The following is a 16,503-nucleotide window of genomic DNA, read 5'->3' as shown; positions in this document are numbered from 1 at the left end:
CTATAACAGCGTTTCTAGTGTATTAAACGCTGATCTTGCCATTTAAATCATTCGATGACAAATAAACCTGCGCTCATAGGGTGACAGACGATCACATGATCCCCCTGTCCATAAAGAGCTTGACAGGAGTTTAACAAGAGGAATAGAGACAGTTTCACTCTTAGAAGACCAAAGTTACAATCGAGCCTTTCAGCTAAACAAATACACAACATTGCTTTTAAGAAGTGGATAGACGCAGTTTGACAACTCTTGAGAACTGACGAATTGATGTCAGGGCAGGTATGATGGTTGTAAGTTTGTGCTAGGCAACTACAGCGAGATACATACACTAATGTCAGCCACTGAGAAAGAAATAAAACAGCGGTTGCCATACTTACCCACTGCGATAATAAAATCACGGTCCCTAAAAGACAGAAAATGTTTTTTCCCCCCGGCAGAAGCATTGCTCCACTGACTCCAGAGCTCTTCTCTAGATAAACTCTCATCTGTTGGTGTGAAGCCTTCTTATTTCCTGCTATCAAACACCGCCGAGCCTTCCTCTGTGTGTGAATGTGATTTACAGTTGCTGACACCTACCGGTCTAGAAGTGTGTAATACAGACAAAAACAGCACAAATATAGTGACATCTAGCGGTTGTGTCCGAGAACTCCAGTGCTTGGCTCATGAATATTAATTACGCTAAATGACGTTTGGGAAGTAGGCCCAGCTGATTTGCCAAAAGGCTCGTTACGTGTCTGATAGCGTGATCAAAACAAACTTAATATTCATGAGCTAATGGTTTTACACGATGTTTGATTTCATAAAATATCATTTAGATATTTGTTGTACAACAACTGTAATAATTTCAATGGAATTTTAGCTTAATTTGTAATAGTTTTGTTGTTTTAGGTGTCATAAAAATGCAGTATATTTTCTGTGTGTACTTAAATAAAATTCCGTGTTCAATACAAGTTAGCTCAATCGACAGCACTTCTGGTCTAACGTTGATTACCACAAAAAATTATTTCGACTCGTCCCTCCTTTTTAAAAACAGCAAAAATCGAGGTTACTGTGAGGCATTTACAATGGAAGTGAATGGGACCAATTTTTGGAGGGTTTAAAGGCGGAAATGTGAAGCTTATAATTTTATAAAAGCACTTACATTAATTATTCTGTTAAAACTCATGTATTATTTAAGCTGTAAATATGTTTACATAATCGTTTTTACAATGTTATGTCGTCATGGCAACGAAGTTGTTTAATTGGCTATAACTTTACACAGAAATAGTTAGTGTGTGATTTTATCACACTAAAATCATGTTAACACTCGTTTACATCTTGTAGCTATACTTTTAAAAACAGTGAGTATTTTAACATTTACGGATTGGCCCCATTCACTTCCATTGTAAGTCCTCACTGGAACTCAGATTTTTGCTCAATAGCCTTTTATTCCAGTTTATCTGGGTAGGCCTATATTATTTTTTCCTCTTTTGCACAAGGACATGTATATCATCAAACTTGAAAAGCCACAAGATGGTGGTTCTCCTTCCTCTTATCTGATTTAAACATTAATTAACATATAAACAGGTGCTTTGCAAATCTGTTGAGTTCCAGCAGAACTTGCTAATTGATCACTTAAAACACTTAAAACTGATTACATCAGAAGCATCCAACATGTACAGTTCACCTTTAATAATAATAATTAAAAAAAAAAAAATCTTTATTGAATTGACTTCTTACAGTAATAATAATAAAAAAAAAAAAAAAAAAAAGTCAAGACGACAAAAGAGAAAAGACTTGCCCACCATACTGCAACAGTAAATGAAAGTGCTTTCCAAGGAATGATTAAAGCAAGAAAGATGTGATATACAGTCACGTTACTCTGAATTGTGCAACATGGTTGCCATAGTATAAAGTGATCATATGTTTATCATTGAGTAAAATTCATTTTAATATTACAAAATTCACAGGAAGAAAACACATGGACAAATTTACGAACAGAAACAGAATATGTGAGTGTAAGTGTTTTTTTTTTTTTTTTTTTTTTTTTATGACAATGGATAAAATACTCTTAATAACATGCCAGCCATTTATTACACTTCTGTACATGTAATAATAATAATAATAAACTTTATTTTATATAGCGCCTTTAAACAGGCCTCTCAAGGCGCTTTACATAGAAAGGAAAAATAAAATATAAAAATACAGAGCTTAATACAAATGGATAAAACATGCATCTCAAAACAACTAATGATAAAACAGTAAATAAAGTGATAGTATTAAATTCATTGAATACAATAGAATCAATTAAAAGCCTCCCAGAAAAAAATACGTTTTAAGATATGATTTAAATTCACTAAAAGACTGAACTTCTCTATGTTCTGAAGTTAGAGAGTTCCATAGTTTCAGGGCATAAGAAGAGAAGGCCCTGTCACCCATAGAGCGTAAACGAGTTTGAGGAACAGTTAAAAAAACAGATTTAGAGGAGCAGAGATCACGCTTTGGGGTGTACGGTGTTAAAAGCTCAGACAAATATTGGGTAGGTAGCATATGAATTTTAAAATCAACACGAAACCTGACAGGGAGCCAGTGCAAGGATTCCAAGATAGGAGTGATGTGATCACTTGCCCTGGCCCTAGTCCGGATTCTGGCAGCCGAGTTTTGCACATATTGCAATTTATTTAATGTATTGATTTTGAGACTCCGGCAAGGAGAGCATTGCAATAATCAATGTGAGAGAAAACGAAAGTATTGATCAGCTTTTCAGCCACAGAGAATGATAACATAGGGCGCAGCCTTACAAAGTTTCTGAGATGATAAAATTATGTTCTAACAGTATTTTTTTTACATGTGGACAAATTTGCGTCAAATAGAACACCCAGATTTTTCTTTTTTGTTTGAAGCTCCAAAACTGAGCACTCAATGGACAGAGTTAAGGAGCCAGCCTTCCGAAGCTGGTGAGGAGATCTAATAAGCATAACCTCTGTCTTATTACTGTTAAGACAAAGACAATTTTGAGCCATCCAAGTTTTTATCTCAGAAATGCAGTTTGAAAAAAAAAAGGCATCTGCCAGATTTTCACCAGGTTTAGAATGAATGCATATCTGTGCGTCATCTGTGTAGAAATTATAATTAAGACCCAGTGATCTTAAAAGCTGACCAAGAGAAAAAATATAAATACTAAAAAGTAAAGGGCACAAAATTGAACCCTGTGGGACACCAGAGTGGACTGAACCAATCTCAGACCTGTTACCACCTAGAGAGACAAACTGCCTACGATCAGAGAGATAGGACCTGAACCAGTTTAATGCAGTACCAGAGACACCAAAGAGAGATTCAAGATGAGTGAGTAAAACAGTGTGATCAACAGTGTCGAAAGCAGCACTGAGATCAAGAAGGATGAGAATAGGAAAAGAGCCTGAGTCTGAAGCCATTAACAAGTCATTAGTGACCTTGACTAGAGCCGTTTCTGTACTATGTCAATTTCCGAAAACCAGACTGAAATGGCTCAAAGAGATCATTGACAACGAGGTGATTTTGTAACTGAGAGGCAACAGCTCCCTCTAAGATTTCTGCAAGGAAGGGAAGATTTGAAATGGGACAGAAGTTGCTCAAATTGTCCAAATCCATATTAGGCTTTTTTGGAACTGGAGTTACAGCAGCAATTTTAAATGCTGCAGGCACAACACCAGTACACAAGGAGTCATTTATTATGTCCAAAACAATGGGACACAGAGAGACAAAACAGGATTTAAATAGACTAGTCGGTAGAGGATCAGCTATGCTAGTGGTAGCTTTCATACGTGATACCTCATTACTTAGAGTAACATGGTCGAGTTGAGAGAAATTTGAGAGAGGTGTGCCGGAGAAACAAGACAGGCTGAGAAATGGAACCGAAAAAACAGATGTCGTAGCAAGTATATTTTTCAGAATAGTGTCTATCTTAGTGCTAAACAAGTCTAAAAACATGTTACACAGTGAGAGGTGATGCAGAGGTGATGCAGGCACGGTGGTAGAACAATTACATTTGAGCAATCTATTAATAGTATTGAATATGGATTATTTTGATTATTTAAAATTATTTCAGAAAAATAACAGATTCTGGCTGATCTGATTTCTTCTTTATAATCATGTAAGTTGTCTTTCCAAGCCTGGTAATATACAATCAGGCCAGAAAGACGCCACTTTCGCTCCATTTTGCGACAAGCAGCCTTCATTGAGCGCAGATTGTCATTATACCAGGGAGCAGAATGCAAAGAAGAGATAGTCCGTGATTTCAGTGGAGCAAAACCATCTAAGCCAGATGAGAGAACAGTGTTTAACAGAAAAATCTTGTCTTCAAGAAGAAAAACAACTTAAAGAAGAAACAATAGAGTTTGTAAAAGCTGACAAATCAATAGATTTCCATTTACGATATTTTACATTGTGAGAAGAAGAATTAATGATTGGTAGTTCCATATTAAAAAAGATGGCTAAATGGTCAGAAAGACCTAGATCAACAGAGTAAAACTCATACACAAAAGAACCATTTGTAATAACAAGGTCTAAGGTGTGACCTTTGTTATGTGTAGAACAGCCAACAAACTGGATCAAATCAAAACACTCCAATAAAGACAGAAAGTCCTTTGTCAATACTGAGTCTTTTGAGTCAATGTGGATGTTAAAGTCCCCCAAAATAAGAATTCTCATGAATTTGAGGCACAGCAGAGACAACAAATCAGCAAACTCAGTCAAAAAGGCTTCATTAGTCTTTGGAGGTTTATAGACTGTAGCGATGATGGCAGTGTGAGGGGCAGAGACACTCAGACCGAGGCACTCAAATGAAGCGAACTGTGGTACAGACACTGGACTTATGTTGTATTTTAGGTTGTGAAGCACCATAATACCCCTACCTCTGCCAGAGTCGTGGGAGTGGGAGTAATTTGATTAAAGAGGAAACCATCACTCTGTTTATGCCATGTTTCTGTTAAGCATAAAAAGTCTATTTTTTTCTGTTATAATGTCCGATAACAACAGAGCTTTGTTATTCACAGAGCTTGCATTAAATAACGCCGTTTTAACCAGACTCGGAGACAGAGAAGAAAACGGGGAAACCTCCAGACATGGAAGCGATGACAAATTGTTCAAATCAACGGCAGTATAAATCAGTCTTTTGGCTTTCCGCCGAAACAGTGGAATAGAGATGGCAGTCGAAGACGAAGAGACAAAACTGCATCTTGAACTGCGATGCATGTAGCGTTTTGGACGCAACACTCCATTGTTTTGACAATGTTCATGAGTGTCTTACGGCAAATAATAGTTCCATTTTAAATTCAGTAGATGCCGTGCAGTGTACCTAAAGCCATGAAGGGACCCACATCCACAGTAGCCTCAAAGTGATGTAAATCCTGGGCAAGGCGACAGCAGGGTTGACTCCACCATAGGAAGCTCACAGATAATAACAGCAGTCCAAAGTTTAAAAGGTAATCCCACATTGCAATGAAGAATAAATAAAGTAGTGCTCAGACTATAAAAACTTAAAACTTAGATTCTCCGAAAATCCGCGCTACCAGTAAATTAAATAAATAAACATTTAAACGGTGAGAGGAGCGGCTGCCAAACACGCCAGCGTTCCCTATCAATCGGAAGTTTTCTGGCACCAGCCGTGTGTTGGTTTATTGGACAAAATGGATTCTAACCATACAGCCAACATTTCCAGCAAAAAATGAGAGTTAAATCTTTACACAATTTGACTTTCATTCACAGCAAAGAGGCATTAAACAGCCTTTGAGTTTTAAGTCTTTAATGTTTTATAGTTACAGACACTGTTGAGCACAGTGCACTGGCATGATGTCAATATTTTGCTAACCAAAAAACATACTTGTTTTTACACAGGAGTGTGGGCAAGCTACATGTTCTATGATTTCAGGAGTTCTTCTGGCATCAACATTCAATTTGTTTCCTGTAGTCACTCATAGTCTCTAGAGGGTCCCACTTGTTCAGTGCAACCATATTGGCATCTAAGTCTAGCTCAGAAAGAAACAAGCATCTTTGAAAAGCTCTGCTCTCGACGGTCCACATTTCCACAGCAATATAATTGCCTTTGCCTCTGCTATAAATAGATGTCCTTTCATCTTTTAACTAAAGTGGCTCATTTTAACAGTTTCTCCTCTCCATAATGTGCTAGTGCGTCTCCAGGCACACGTATTCTGCATTTTCTGTAGCTGGCAAGTGATCATTGGTGTGTGTTTTGAGCTCCAGGGGGCAGAAGTCCTGCTGGTAGTCGGGGTTGTCCATGCTATTCTCGGGCTTGAAGCCCTGCATTTTGAAGAACAACTGACTGGAGAGGAGCTGGGTGTGGGAGGTGTTAATATATTCTGGTGGGGCAGCAGCAACAGGAGTGGGGCTCTTGAAGCAGTTCAGGTACTCTTCCTCTGTTTCATCAAGTGCCAATGAAGAGTGTGGAAGCATGCATGGGGGCCCTGGGTGCTGGTAGATCTGATTCGTCATGTTGGACATCAGTGAGCCGTTCTGGTTCATGTATTCTGGGAAAGAGTACAATATGGGGTTAAATAAACAATCTGTTTTACCAATTATTTTTTAATTAGTACTTCATTAAAACGGTACAGTAAGTAATAAGCATAGGCGTGTATCAAAAAACAGATTAAAAATACCTTGAGGGAATGAGCATCTGTTAAAGGGATAGTTCACTCCAAAATGAAAATTCTGCCACGATTTACTCACCCTCGTTTCATTCCATTGAAAACATGTATTGGCCAGTAGCTGTCATGCTCCAAAAAGGGAGAAATAAAGCATTAAAGCAGTCCATATAACTGGTGTGCTATATTTCCAGTCTTCTAAAGTTATAAAATACATATGTATGAGAAACAGACCAAAATTAAAGTAGTTATTCACTTAAAATCTTGCCCTATTCTGTAGCTCTCAAATCTCATTTGGTATTCCAGTTTCCGGATTTGGAATCAATATCGTTTGGTGTCACTGATGCCAAACCTGGCATGACAAGTTTTAACATGCCAAGTCTGAATATGCATAAGTGCAAATGAGATTTGAGAGTTACAGCAAAGGGCAAGATTATCAGTATATAAAGACATAAATTTTGTTCTGTTTGTCACACAAAACTACCATATGGCTTCTGAAGAATATAGCGTACAAATCATATGGACTACTTTTGTAACAGGCTACTTTAATGGTGGTTTTTTCCTTTAAGGAGCTTAGCCCTTGGTCACTGTGTGTTTTTGTTGTTGGAAGAACTGAGCAGCATGATTTTTCATAATTTCTTCTTTTGTGTTCCATGGAAGACAGAAAGTAATACAAGTTTGGAATGACAAAAGGGAGAGTAAATGATGCTAGAATTTTTGGGTGAACTACACTTTTAAGACTATAAATCAGTGTAAACCACAAGGATGCAGTACCAAGACGGGCCAACAGAGGCTCCCATTTCACCACTAATTAAATTTGTTTTTGTCTTTCTACTCCCTAAACAGCATTTTATTTCTTTTTTTTTTTCAAGAGACTAATCATATATCTCACATTATCTGAGGCACTTGGAAAATCCCTAGTTTTCTGAGTTTTATTGAGTCTACTGCATGTGCTTGTACCAGACCAACCTGGAGCAGGCTGGAAGTCTCCCTCCTGGAACTGTTCCGTCGGATCTGGGATGTATCGCAAAACCATGCTGTTCTCTCTTGCTGGGAAGCCATTCTGTGACAAAGTGAAAGTGTGTTATTCTAAAGAGTTAGTGTCATTAGGATTAAACCTGTTTCATTTCCAGTAATTAATTATAGTAGGTACTGCCTAGAAGATTGTGAAAGCAAAACCTAAGTACAGTTGCATAATGAGTGGAGCAACCTTTGTCAATAATGCAATTTTTATGTGGTATGCTAATATTGTAAAGCACACGTTATAACAATTGCAAACTGTTACTGCAATCTTAAAATCTATTATATAAAGTGGCCCTGAAAATTATCTGGACACTTCAGCACCACTTAAATATATTTCATTGAATTATTAAACCAAGTTGCGTCTGAAAACAAGTTATGCTACAGTTTTTCTCAGAACTACACTTTTTTGACACATTTTTAAAATTACTTTGAGTTTTAACCAGCTGGTCACAAGGACATTTTTAGTGAATGTATTTAGTCAGTTCCCCTCAAATTCACACAAGTGTCCTTGCAGAGTAACCATGTTTGACCAGAAAGTGTCCTAACATATTTATCTTTGTTTTGAACTGTATGTTGCGCATTAGCAACACAAGCCGGGAAAATTGCATTTTGTTGGTGTTATCTGAGGTAAAGAAGCACTATTTATAATTCCAGTGTTGTCAGATTTTACTGTTGATTTAAAATAAGTTATTTGATCGTAATCTTGACCAACCGTTTTTTAGATTTCGGTGCTCCCCCATTCAAGTAGATAGGAGCTGCTCTTAAATGACTAGAAATAGCTTCCCGAGAGCGTTCCAAAGATGACCAACAGTGGACTGACTTGCTAGAAAGACTTTGGAGCAACTTAAAGCACATCAAAGGCCTTGTTTGGGTTTGTTTACATTTGAGTTTTATGATCATTTTTGTTGGAGTTTGAATTAACGAGCATTCCATTGGCCCATTTGAACATTACGTCAATTTCTTTGGGATTTTTCCAATATTTGATCATCTGCTGGGCAAAAACCATAACACTGTTCAGTTAGAAAAGACATAGCACAGTCTTCAAGAAGAGACTGAAGGTCGGTACCAAGTTTGGTGGATGTAGCTTGAAAGCTCTAAGAGAAGTTAGTGTTAGAAATTTTGGTCTCAATTTAGTGATTTTCAAAAAACCCTAAACAAAGTTTGTAGAATAACAGTATGTTAGCTTCATCAAGCCAATATAAAAATGCTAAGAAACAACACAAAAAACACTAAAAATCAAGATGAATAACATGAAAACTGACATCATGTTTTTTATTTTTAATTCAACATCTCCCCTGAACAACTGTTTTTTATTGAAGAATGTAAAATTCTGGAATCACAAAATGAATTGCAATAAATGTAATCAATTGACATTCCTACTTTCTGTTAATAAAGTTTGAAAACAAGCAGCCTCGTCATCGTTACAGCAGAATTACCAGGCGAAATATCTTCATGAGACTAAATGGGAGCCTTTGAATATCGTCTTGGACAAGGTGGGTCCTGGGAGTCAAAAATGTTGAGAACCACTGATCTAATGCACTGACATTCATCCATTTTAAATCGTGGCCAAATACATTTTTGGGACACTGTACTGTATGTACAGTACCATGTTTTGAGATTAATGTTAGCTAAGTTACTAGACAGCTTTGTGATATGGTGTATCGGTATCTGACATGACTAACTTACCCCGTTTCTGCTCTGACAGTTCCCAGTGCTGCTGTTGAGACTCTGAAACAAAAGAAGTCATGTTTTCATTATCAAGCCTTTAAAGAATTATACATATTTACAACCAAACCCATCTCCTGATGAAGTTGTCTTTTCTAGTTTTTCAGTTAAGAGTTATTCTACTAATGGATGTGGCACTAACATGTTTTAGAAATGTTGCTTTTGTTGTAGTCAGTGCTATGCAATGGTTGATATGTAAAGATGATGACTGAGGATGAGATCAGTCTTTTGTATTTAAAACCGCTTGTACAAAACAGGTCTATACAAGTTGGGAGAAGTAAGAACCCAGCTTTACTGAAGTCTCTGTACCATAACAAAACCCTAGCAAAACACTTTCTTGAAAAACAAGGCAAAAAGAAACATACGCTAAATAGGCTACCATCTGTCAGAGAGCCTACAGCCTTAAATGGCCATGCCTCAATGACTGTGTTATATAAGACTGCGTTCAAGGCCTTCGTTCTGCCAAAAAAATTTTTAACAAGTGTTGCCCGTGAAAGCAATCAGACTTGAAAGGCTGAAGAAGCTTTGCACGCACTTAGTGACAGGCGTGAGGCCAGCGATCGCTCAGTACACTGAGGCCTGAGGAGTCGTCTTGGACAGACATGGACGGAACTGCCATTATCAGAAGGCAGCTGGAAGGAAGCGGGGGAGAGGGTGAAGAGACAGAGACAGTGGAACAGGAAGTAGGTGAAGGCAACCAGGCCAGAAGAAGAAGAAAATCAGGCCAGGTACAGAACGCCTCTGCAACGTGAACTTTCTGTCCTTTTGAGTGAAAGCACATGATACTGTCATCTGATTCGGCTGTATGCAGTAACCGCACAACTGTTACCGCAATTACTGAGGTTGCCATTCATCTACTGGGACAGATGTTGTAAGATTGCATGAGTATAGAATCTGCAATAATTTATGTGATAAACTGCATATGGGTAGTTTTGAAATACTTTTGGAAAGTTTACATGTCCTGTGGTGTGACAACTACAGTATTTCAAATGTATTTTTCACTTAAAAAAAAAATCTATCTAAATTAACTGGTTTTGTCAAATATATGATTTATTATGAATGAATCAACCAAACTATATTGCATTACACCAATGACAGTAATTTGTAAAGGAATGTCCCGGATTTAATACATGTTAAGCTTAACCAACAGTATTTGTGGCATAATATTAAAACAAATAATTAAAATTAAATAATTAAATAATTATTACATGTTTAAAATAAAATAATTAGGATAAGATGATGCTTAGTCCAAACACGCCCAAGCAGTGTGTTCATGAATGCAAGAGAGAAAGATTTAGGCTATTAATTGATTTCAAGTGGTCAGATGTATTTTTTAAGTATTATAAATATTTTTGGAAATATATTTAATATTGAGAATACATTTACTGAAAAGACGTTATTTTATATACTTTGCTTGTTATGATTTCTATGCTGATAATTCCTCCACATGGGGAAAAAAATTGAATAACTGAAAATCACTTTTTTTTATTGAATAAGTTCCCTTATTTTGAACGTGTTTTTCCAGACAAGGTCCCTTTTATTTTCTTGAGAGATCTGGTAACACTGCAACTGGTACATCACCCACCCTTAGCACAGAGCACTGTCATTTTAAAAAGAATGTTATTAACCGTTCCTTTTATTTAGTTCTAACCGGTTACCAATTGGAAAGGAGGATGCGGAACGATGGAACCAGAACAAAAAAATACCTTATACACAGTGTTGGGTAAGTTACTCAAAATAAGTAACCCACTACAAATTACTAATCACTTCTCTAAAAAATGTAATCAGATTACTTTACTGATTACTTAATTTTAGAAGTAATCACAAAACTAATTATTTTACTTTAAAATTACTTTCTAAATCACTTTTCCTAGAAAAGTTTTTGGTTTTCCACTCAAATAAAAAATGCCTATATTAACTCCTCATTCACTGTTGCTGTTACACTTGGGACAATTCTCCTAGCGACCTTTAGTGGCAAATGTCCCAAGTGTAACATTTACATGCCCTTCAGCTTTCTCAGAAACGCTAACAGACATACATATGAATTACTATTTTAAATGCATTTGACATATTAGTGCAAGTAATGTACTTAAGTTATGACTTTAATTGAAAGTCAGTAACTGTAATATTACAAGAATTTAAAATGTAATGCATCACATTAGTTTTTTTGACTAAAAAGTAATTAGATTACAGTAACTAATCAGATACACCCAACAATGCTTATACATTTATATAGATTTGAACTTTGAAATCATGATGTTGATAAAAAAAAATGTATACAGTATTTAATGGGCACATCATATGTCAATCACACATTTTGGATGATTATGTGTAAATTTTCTGCATTTAGTGTAATGTCATGTATGTCATCGACTATTTGAGCCCATTGAGCTATTGTACTAGGTTTCAGATTCAGATTGATGAGACACAACCAATGAATTGATATTTCCCTTTAGGAAGGCACTTATGTTATGTTTACAGGAGTGTGTGTTTATGTCTCACCACAGAGTGTAGCAGCTGTGTGCGGGAGGTACTGGGGCTGCTGAAGAAACCATGATTGGGCACTAAATACTCGTCTACATCCATGGCTTCATCTAGCTCTCCAGTCATCAGACTGCGGTAGAACTTTGAGTCAGAGGGACTGGGTAAATGCATCCGATCATCACCCTGTACAACAGTAAACAGTGACAGTGATCAGATACAAGGAATATTTTATATCTCTTTCAGAAGTACAGTTCTGAGCATTAGCTGAAAATGCATGTTGTTCTCTCACCTGAATGACAAGATAGCGTGGTGGGTCCCGTGCCATTTTGGAAAACTCTGCGATGAGCTCCCTGAAGCGAGGCCTGCTCTCTGCATCGATCATCCAACCTGGATTAAAATGTAGTGAAGGTGATGATAAATCAGAAGTATAAAAAGACATTTTGTGCTTTCACACAAACAGCCTTGGCTATATATATATATATCAGCACTGTTCCATAACTGTGAGAACCCTGCAAGACCATGTTATATGTAAACAAAGTCGTAATATTAACGTTGAGCATGTACAAGGTTGAGAGATGCTCTTAATGTAAGAATTCTTTCAACAAGCTTCAGCCAATTACAAATTCTCTGGACTTTGGTGGTGTTGTGTGAATGGTAGCAATTTGAATGTATGAAAAAGTTTATTGATGAAAGAATAAGAAAGAACTACATTATGTCAACATCACTGTATAATGATGAGTTTAAATGTATTTGCACACTTACATTTGACCATGATCATGTAGACATCAATGGTGCAGATAGGAGGCTGAGGCAGTCTTTCTCCTTTCTCCAGCACTTCTGCAATCTCACTCGCAGGAATCCCATCATAGGGCTTTGTTCCAAACGTCATTAGCTCCCAGACTGTCACACCTACAGCAGTGGATCAGACAATGAACAACTGAAACAATCCATCAATACTAATAACCTGTGCTTTAGGAGGTATTAGTCAACATGAAATAAAAACCAACCCAATCTACTTCCTTAATCAGTGCATGCTATTCCAAAGAAAAAGTTTTTTATTTTTTTATTTTGTTCCACCTCTGAAACAAACTTCCTTTTCAGCTGACATCATAATTCCCATCCACACCCTTACCTCCAACCATCTGGCTCCATTCTGGTATGTAACGCCTACTTAAAGAAATAGTTCAGCCAAAAAGTCTCTCATCTTTTACTTGCCCTCATGCCATTCTAGATGTGTATGACTTTCTTTCTTCTGCAGAACACAAACAAACATTTTTAGAAGAATATCTCAGCTTTATAGGTCCATACAATGGAAGTGAATGGTGACCAGACCTTTGAAACTCCAAAAATCACATAAAGTCAGCATAAAAGTAATCGATATGACTCCAGTGGTTTAATACATGTCTTCTGAAGAGAGGCAATCACACTGGGTGAGAAACAGATCAATATTTAAGTCTTTTTTACTATAAATCTCCACTTTAACTTTCAGAAAGTGAAAGTGGAGATTTATAGAAAGAAAGGACTTAAATATTGATCTGTCTCTCACACACACCTATCATATTGCTTCTGAAGATATGAATATAACCACTAGAGTCGTATCGATTACTTTTATGCTGCTTTTATGTCCTTTTTGGAACTTGAAAGGTCTGGCCACCATTCACTTGCATTGTATGTACCTTCAGAGCTGAGATATTCTTCTAAAAATCTTAATTTGTGTGCTGCAGAAGAAAGTCATACACATCTGGGATGGCACGAGGGTGAATAAATGATAAGAGAATTTACATTTTTTGGTGAACTATCCCTTTAAAAAGTACATCAAACGTAAAGCAAATGTTGTTTCATGTTAACTTTAACGCCTAAAATAAGTAGTATTTTCTTGATCCATAATACATTAGCAACCTTATACTTACCATAGCTCCAGACATCACTCTGGTGGGTGTAGGTTCTGTGTAAGATGGATTCAAGTGCCATCCATTTTATTGGCACCTAGATGTAGATGAAATAGATGACAACATAAAATTCCATTGTAAACATTGGCTAGTAAATGCAAACTTGCTGCATTCTGAAGATGAACTTCTCCTAAAACACTAATAATGCCACATTCACCATTTCAGCTGAATATTTCTAATACTCTTTATGGTTTAATCTAGTTAGGATGAAAAACTGCCATTTTTCTAGCTTTCCAGAAAAACAAAACAACGCCAGACCTTTCCACCATCTGCATGGTACTCCTTCTCATCAGCACTTAACAGCTTGGCCAGGCCAAAATCAGTAATCTTTACATGCTGAGGGGTCTTCACCAGAACATTACGAGCGGCCAGGTCTCTGTGCACAAGATGGTGCTCTTCTAGATAGTTCATCCCCTGAAGAAGTCAGAGAGACATTCAAAAGAGTTGAAAAGTTAATTGAGATGTCATGAGAATTCGTACTAATTCGTACAAGTTGGCTAAATAGTATGAAATCGTACGAGTTTGTTCATATGAAGTCGTACAAATTATAGACGTGCAAATACCTGGATGTGTAATGCGGAAGTAAGCAAATTTCTGCATGTCAGATGTTGTGTACATGCTTATTAATTGTATGCCCTTACCCAAACCCTATATCTAAACCTATCCATAGAGTAGAGTCCCAAAGCATGATTTGAAGTGTAATGAGTATGTTTTATATACTCTTTACACTTCAAATCATGCTTTGGGACTCTACTCTATGGTTAGGTTTATAACTGTTCAAACATTTTTTTTTTTGCTTTTCTCAGAATGTGGATCCTAATCATATTGCAACATACTCTAGTCATTCTCTGATCAAAGTTTCTCTCAAAAAAGAAGTGCTATTCCCTCAGCAGTACTGACTAAAAAATGGCTGCCTGCTAAAAGTGTCTTCGCAGCTAGTGATTTGCACTTCAGAAATGAGAGTATAACTACATATTTTGCTATTACCTAATTTTTTGCTGAGAAAACCCCCCAAATGAAGATAATTAAAATACATTATTGAGTAAAGCATTGAAAAGACAAAAGTGTTTCTAGAAGTCAATATATTGTTTGTTTTATTTCCATATCATTGCACATAAGCCTATCACTGGCCTACAGTCCACAACACTCATTTTGCAATCAAGTTCATCAAACTATTTGGCACACTATTCTCACAGAACGCGTTATGGTTTTCCATCTGCACTATTTTTTAATTGTTCACTTACATAAATATGTGTTAGATGGAAATCTTTGGCCATTGTGCTGCATTTTGCAAATTCTTTTAGAGTTGTCAGGTTAAAAAGTAATTAAACTTTTAAAAATCGTGTCTTGAGAATTGAACCTTTAATTGCTCCAGTCAGGGCTGCAGTTAGAAATTCTTGGGCCCTGTAGGAAACATATTCAGCGGGTCCCCCTCCAGTTGTCCAAAGGGGGGGATTTCATCAACGTGCCCTACCCAGATGGCTTTCGCTGTTGCGCTGTTTCGCTCCGTGTTTAAATCCACGCCTCCCGCCGAACGCATTTAGATGCGCTCTACAATATGGAACAGCTTTTCTGTGGGCACCTCCCTCCAGTCCGGGCCCCCCTCAAGTCTGGGCCTGAGACAAAAGGACCAGTTATCCCCCCTTATCCCCCACTTATCGGCAGCCCTGGCTTCAGTGTTAGGATAATTCCTTATTAAGAAATTTATTTAAAGTTCAGGGGGCATGATTAAATCTGTACATTTTTTTATCTTATAATTTTTTTTTTTAATAATTAATTGCACTTAATGAACACGTTAAATAGACAGCTTTAATAAAAACAACTGTTTGAATGTTTCAATAATAAAAGGCATGAGGTTCAATTACAGACAATGAATAAGCACAATCCATTTACCTTAGCAATCTGCACACACCAGTTGAGCAAGTATTGAGAGCCAATGTTGTCCTTGTTCTCTTTGACGTAGTCCAATAAACAGCCACAGGGCATCAGCTGGGTGATGAGCTGGACGGTTGAAGTCAGGCAGATGCCGAGCAGACGACATACATGAGGATGCTCAACGCTGGCCATCACATAGGCCTCCTATGAAAACATATGAAGTCAGCATGAATTCTATATAGCAACAATGACAAACTGCTGTCGCTGTTTATAGTTTATAGTCCCTACTAATGCAAAACTAACAAATGGGGTGCTTTGAACACATTAGAAAAAATATTTGTAGAGACAGGGGCCTTGAGTTCAGAGGGAAAATACTGAAAGAAATCCAAACCTAGCAGCAACATAATAATCAAACCTCTGGGCAATACATTAGACTCTCCCTAGGCTAGTTAAAGCTTCCAACACCAACAACCTTTTACTTTCAAAGAATGAGGGAGTGACTGGTATCTATTTCAAGCTGTATCTTAATGTCGCTGACTCTTTTAATATTCACAGGACCATTGCCAGTCAAACAGATCTTTGTTAGATTTTAGTTGCTGCAGACTGATATGCAAAAGGTTATACAGTCTGTTTACATAGATGAGTTATCTTCAAAGTGACCTTGAGAAGCAGACTGCTTAGTCATATCCACACAATCAAAGAATATTGAAGGAAATTACATTAATTTTGTTTGTAACAGCAAATGGGACCTTTCTGCCTTTTGTCTGAAAAAGAAGCAGGAACTTCAAGAGCATGAGAAAGTTCTCTGTTCTATATCAACTCCATGTAAC

At 37.0% G+C, this 16,503-nt stretch overlaps 2 protein-coding genes and 1 long non-coding RNA gene across 3 annotated transcripts in view; 1 reads left to right on the top strand and 2 right to left on the bottom strand.

The window, feature by feature from the left end:
* LOC127442003 (NPC intracellular cholesterol transporter 1-like) overlaps positions 1–646 on the bottom strand; it is a 38,934-nt gene extending 38,288 nt beyond the window's left edge. Inside the window, exon 1 of the mRNA XM_051699634.1 lies at positions 378–646. Within this exon, the coding sequence (XP_051555594.1) occupies positions 378–485 (108 nt within the window). The 5' untranslated portion in view covers positions 486–646. The remainder of the gene's footprint in view (positions 1–377) is intronic.
* Positions 647–2,092: 1,446 nt separating this feature from the next.
* Positions 2,093–16,503, bottom strand: part of LOC127442004 (epidermal growth factor receptor-like) — an 85,356-nt gene continuing 70,945 nt past the window's right edge. The window contains exons 20-28 of the mRNA XM_051699635.1: positions 15,692–15,877; positions 14,057–14,212; positions 13,760–13,835; positions 12,612–12,758; positions 12,139–12,236; positions 11,868–12,032; positions 9,327–9,368; positions 7,587–7,680; positions 2,093–6,503 (exon numbers count right to left, since the gene is read on the bottom strand). Coding sequence (XP_051555595.1) covers positions 6,142–6,503; positions 7,587–7,680; positions 9,327–9,368; positions 11,868–12,032; positions 12,139–12,236; positions 12,612–12,758; positions 13,760–13,835; positions 14,057–14,212; positions 15,692–15,877 — 1,326 coding nt within the window. The 3' untranslated portion in view covers positions 2,093–6,141. The remainder of the gene's footprint in view (positions 6,504–7,586; positions 7,681–9,326; positions 9,369–11,867; positions 12,033–12,138; positions 12,237–12,611; positions 12,759–13,759; positions 13,836–14,056; positions 14,213–15,691; positions 15,878–16,503) is intronic.
* LOC127442042 (uncharacterized) lies at positions 10,251–12,241 on the top strand. The gene is made up of 3 exons (XR_007897425.1): positions 10,251–11,088; positions 11,873–12,010; positions 12,093–12,241. It is a non-coding gene; the product is annotated as an uncharacterized LOC127442042 (long non-coding RNA).

Source organism: Myxocyprinus asiaticus, chromosome 6, assembly GCF_019703515.2.
Source record: "Myxocyprinus asiaticus isolate MX2 ecotype Aquarium Trade chromosome 6, UBuf_Myxa_2, whole genome shotgun sequence".
Classification (NCBI taxonomy): Eukaryota; Metazoa; Chordata; class Actinopteri; order Cypriniformes; family Catostomidae; genus Myxocyprinus; species Myxocyprinus asiaticus.
Note: the sequence above shows the minus strand (reverse complement) of the source record. Positions and strands in the feature narration are given on the sequence as shown.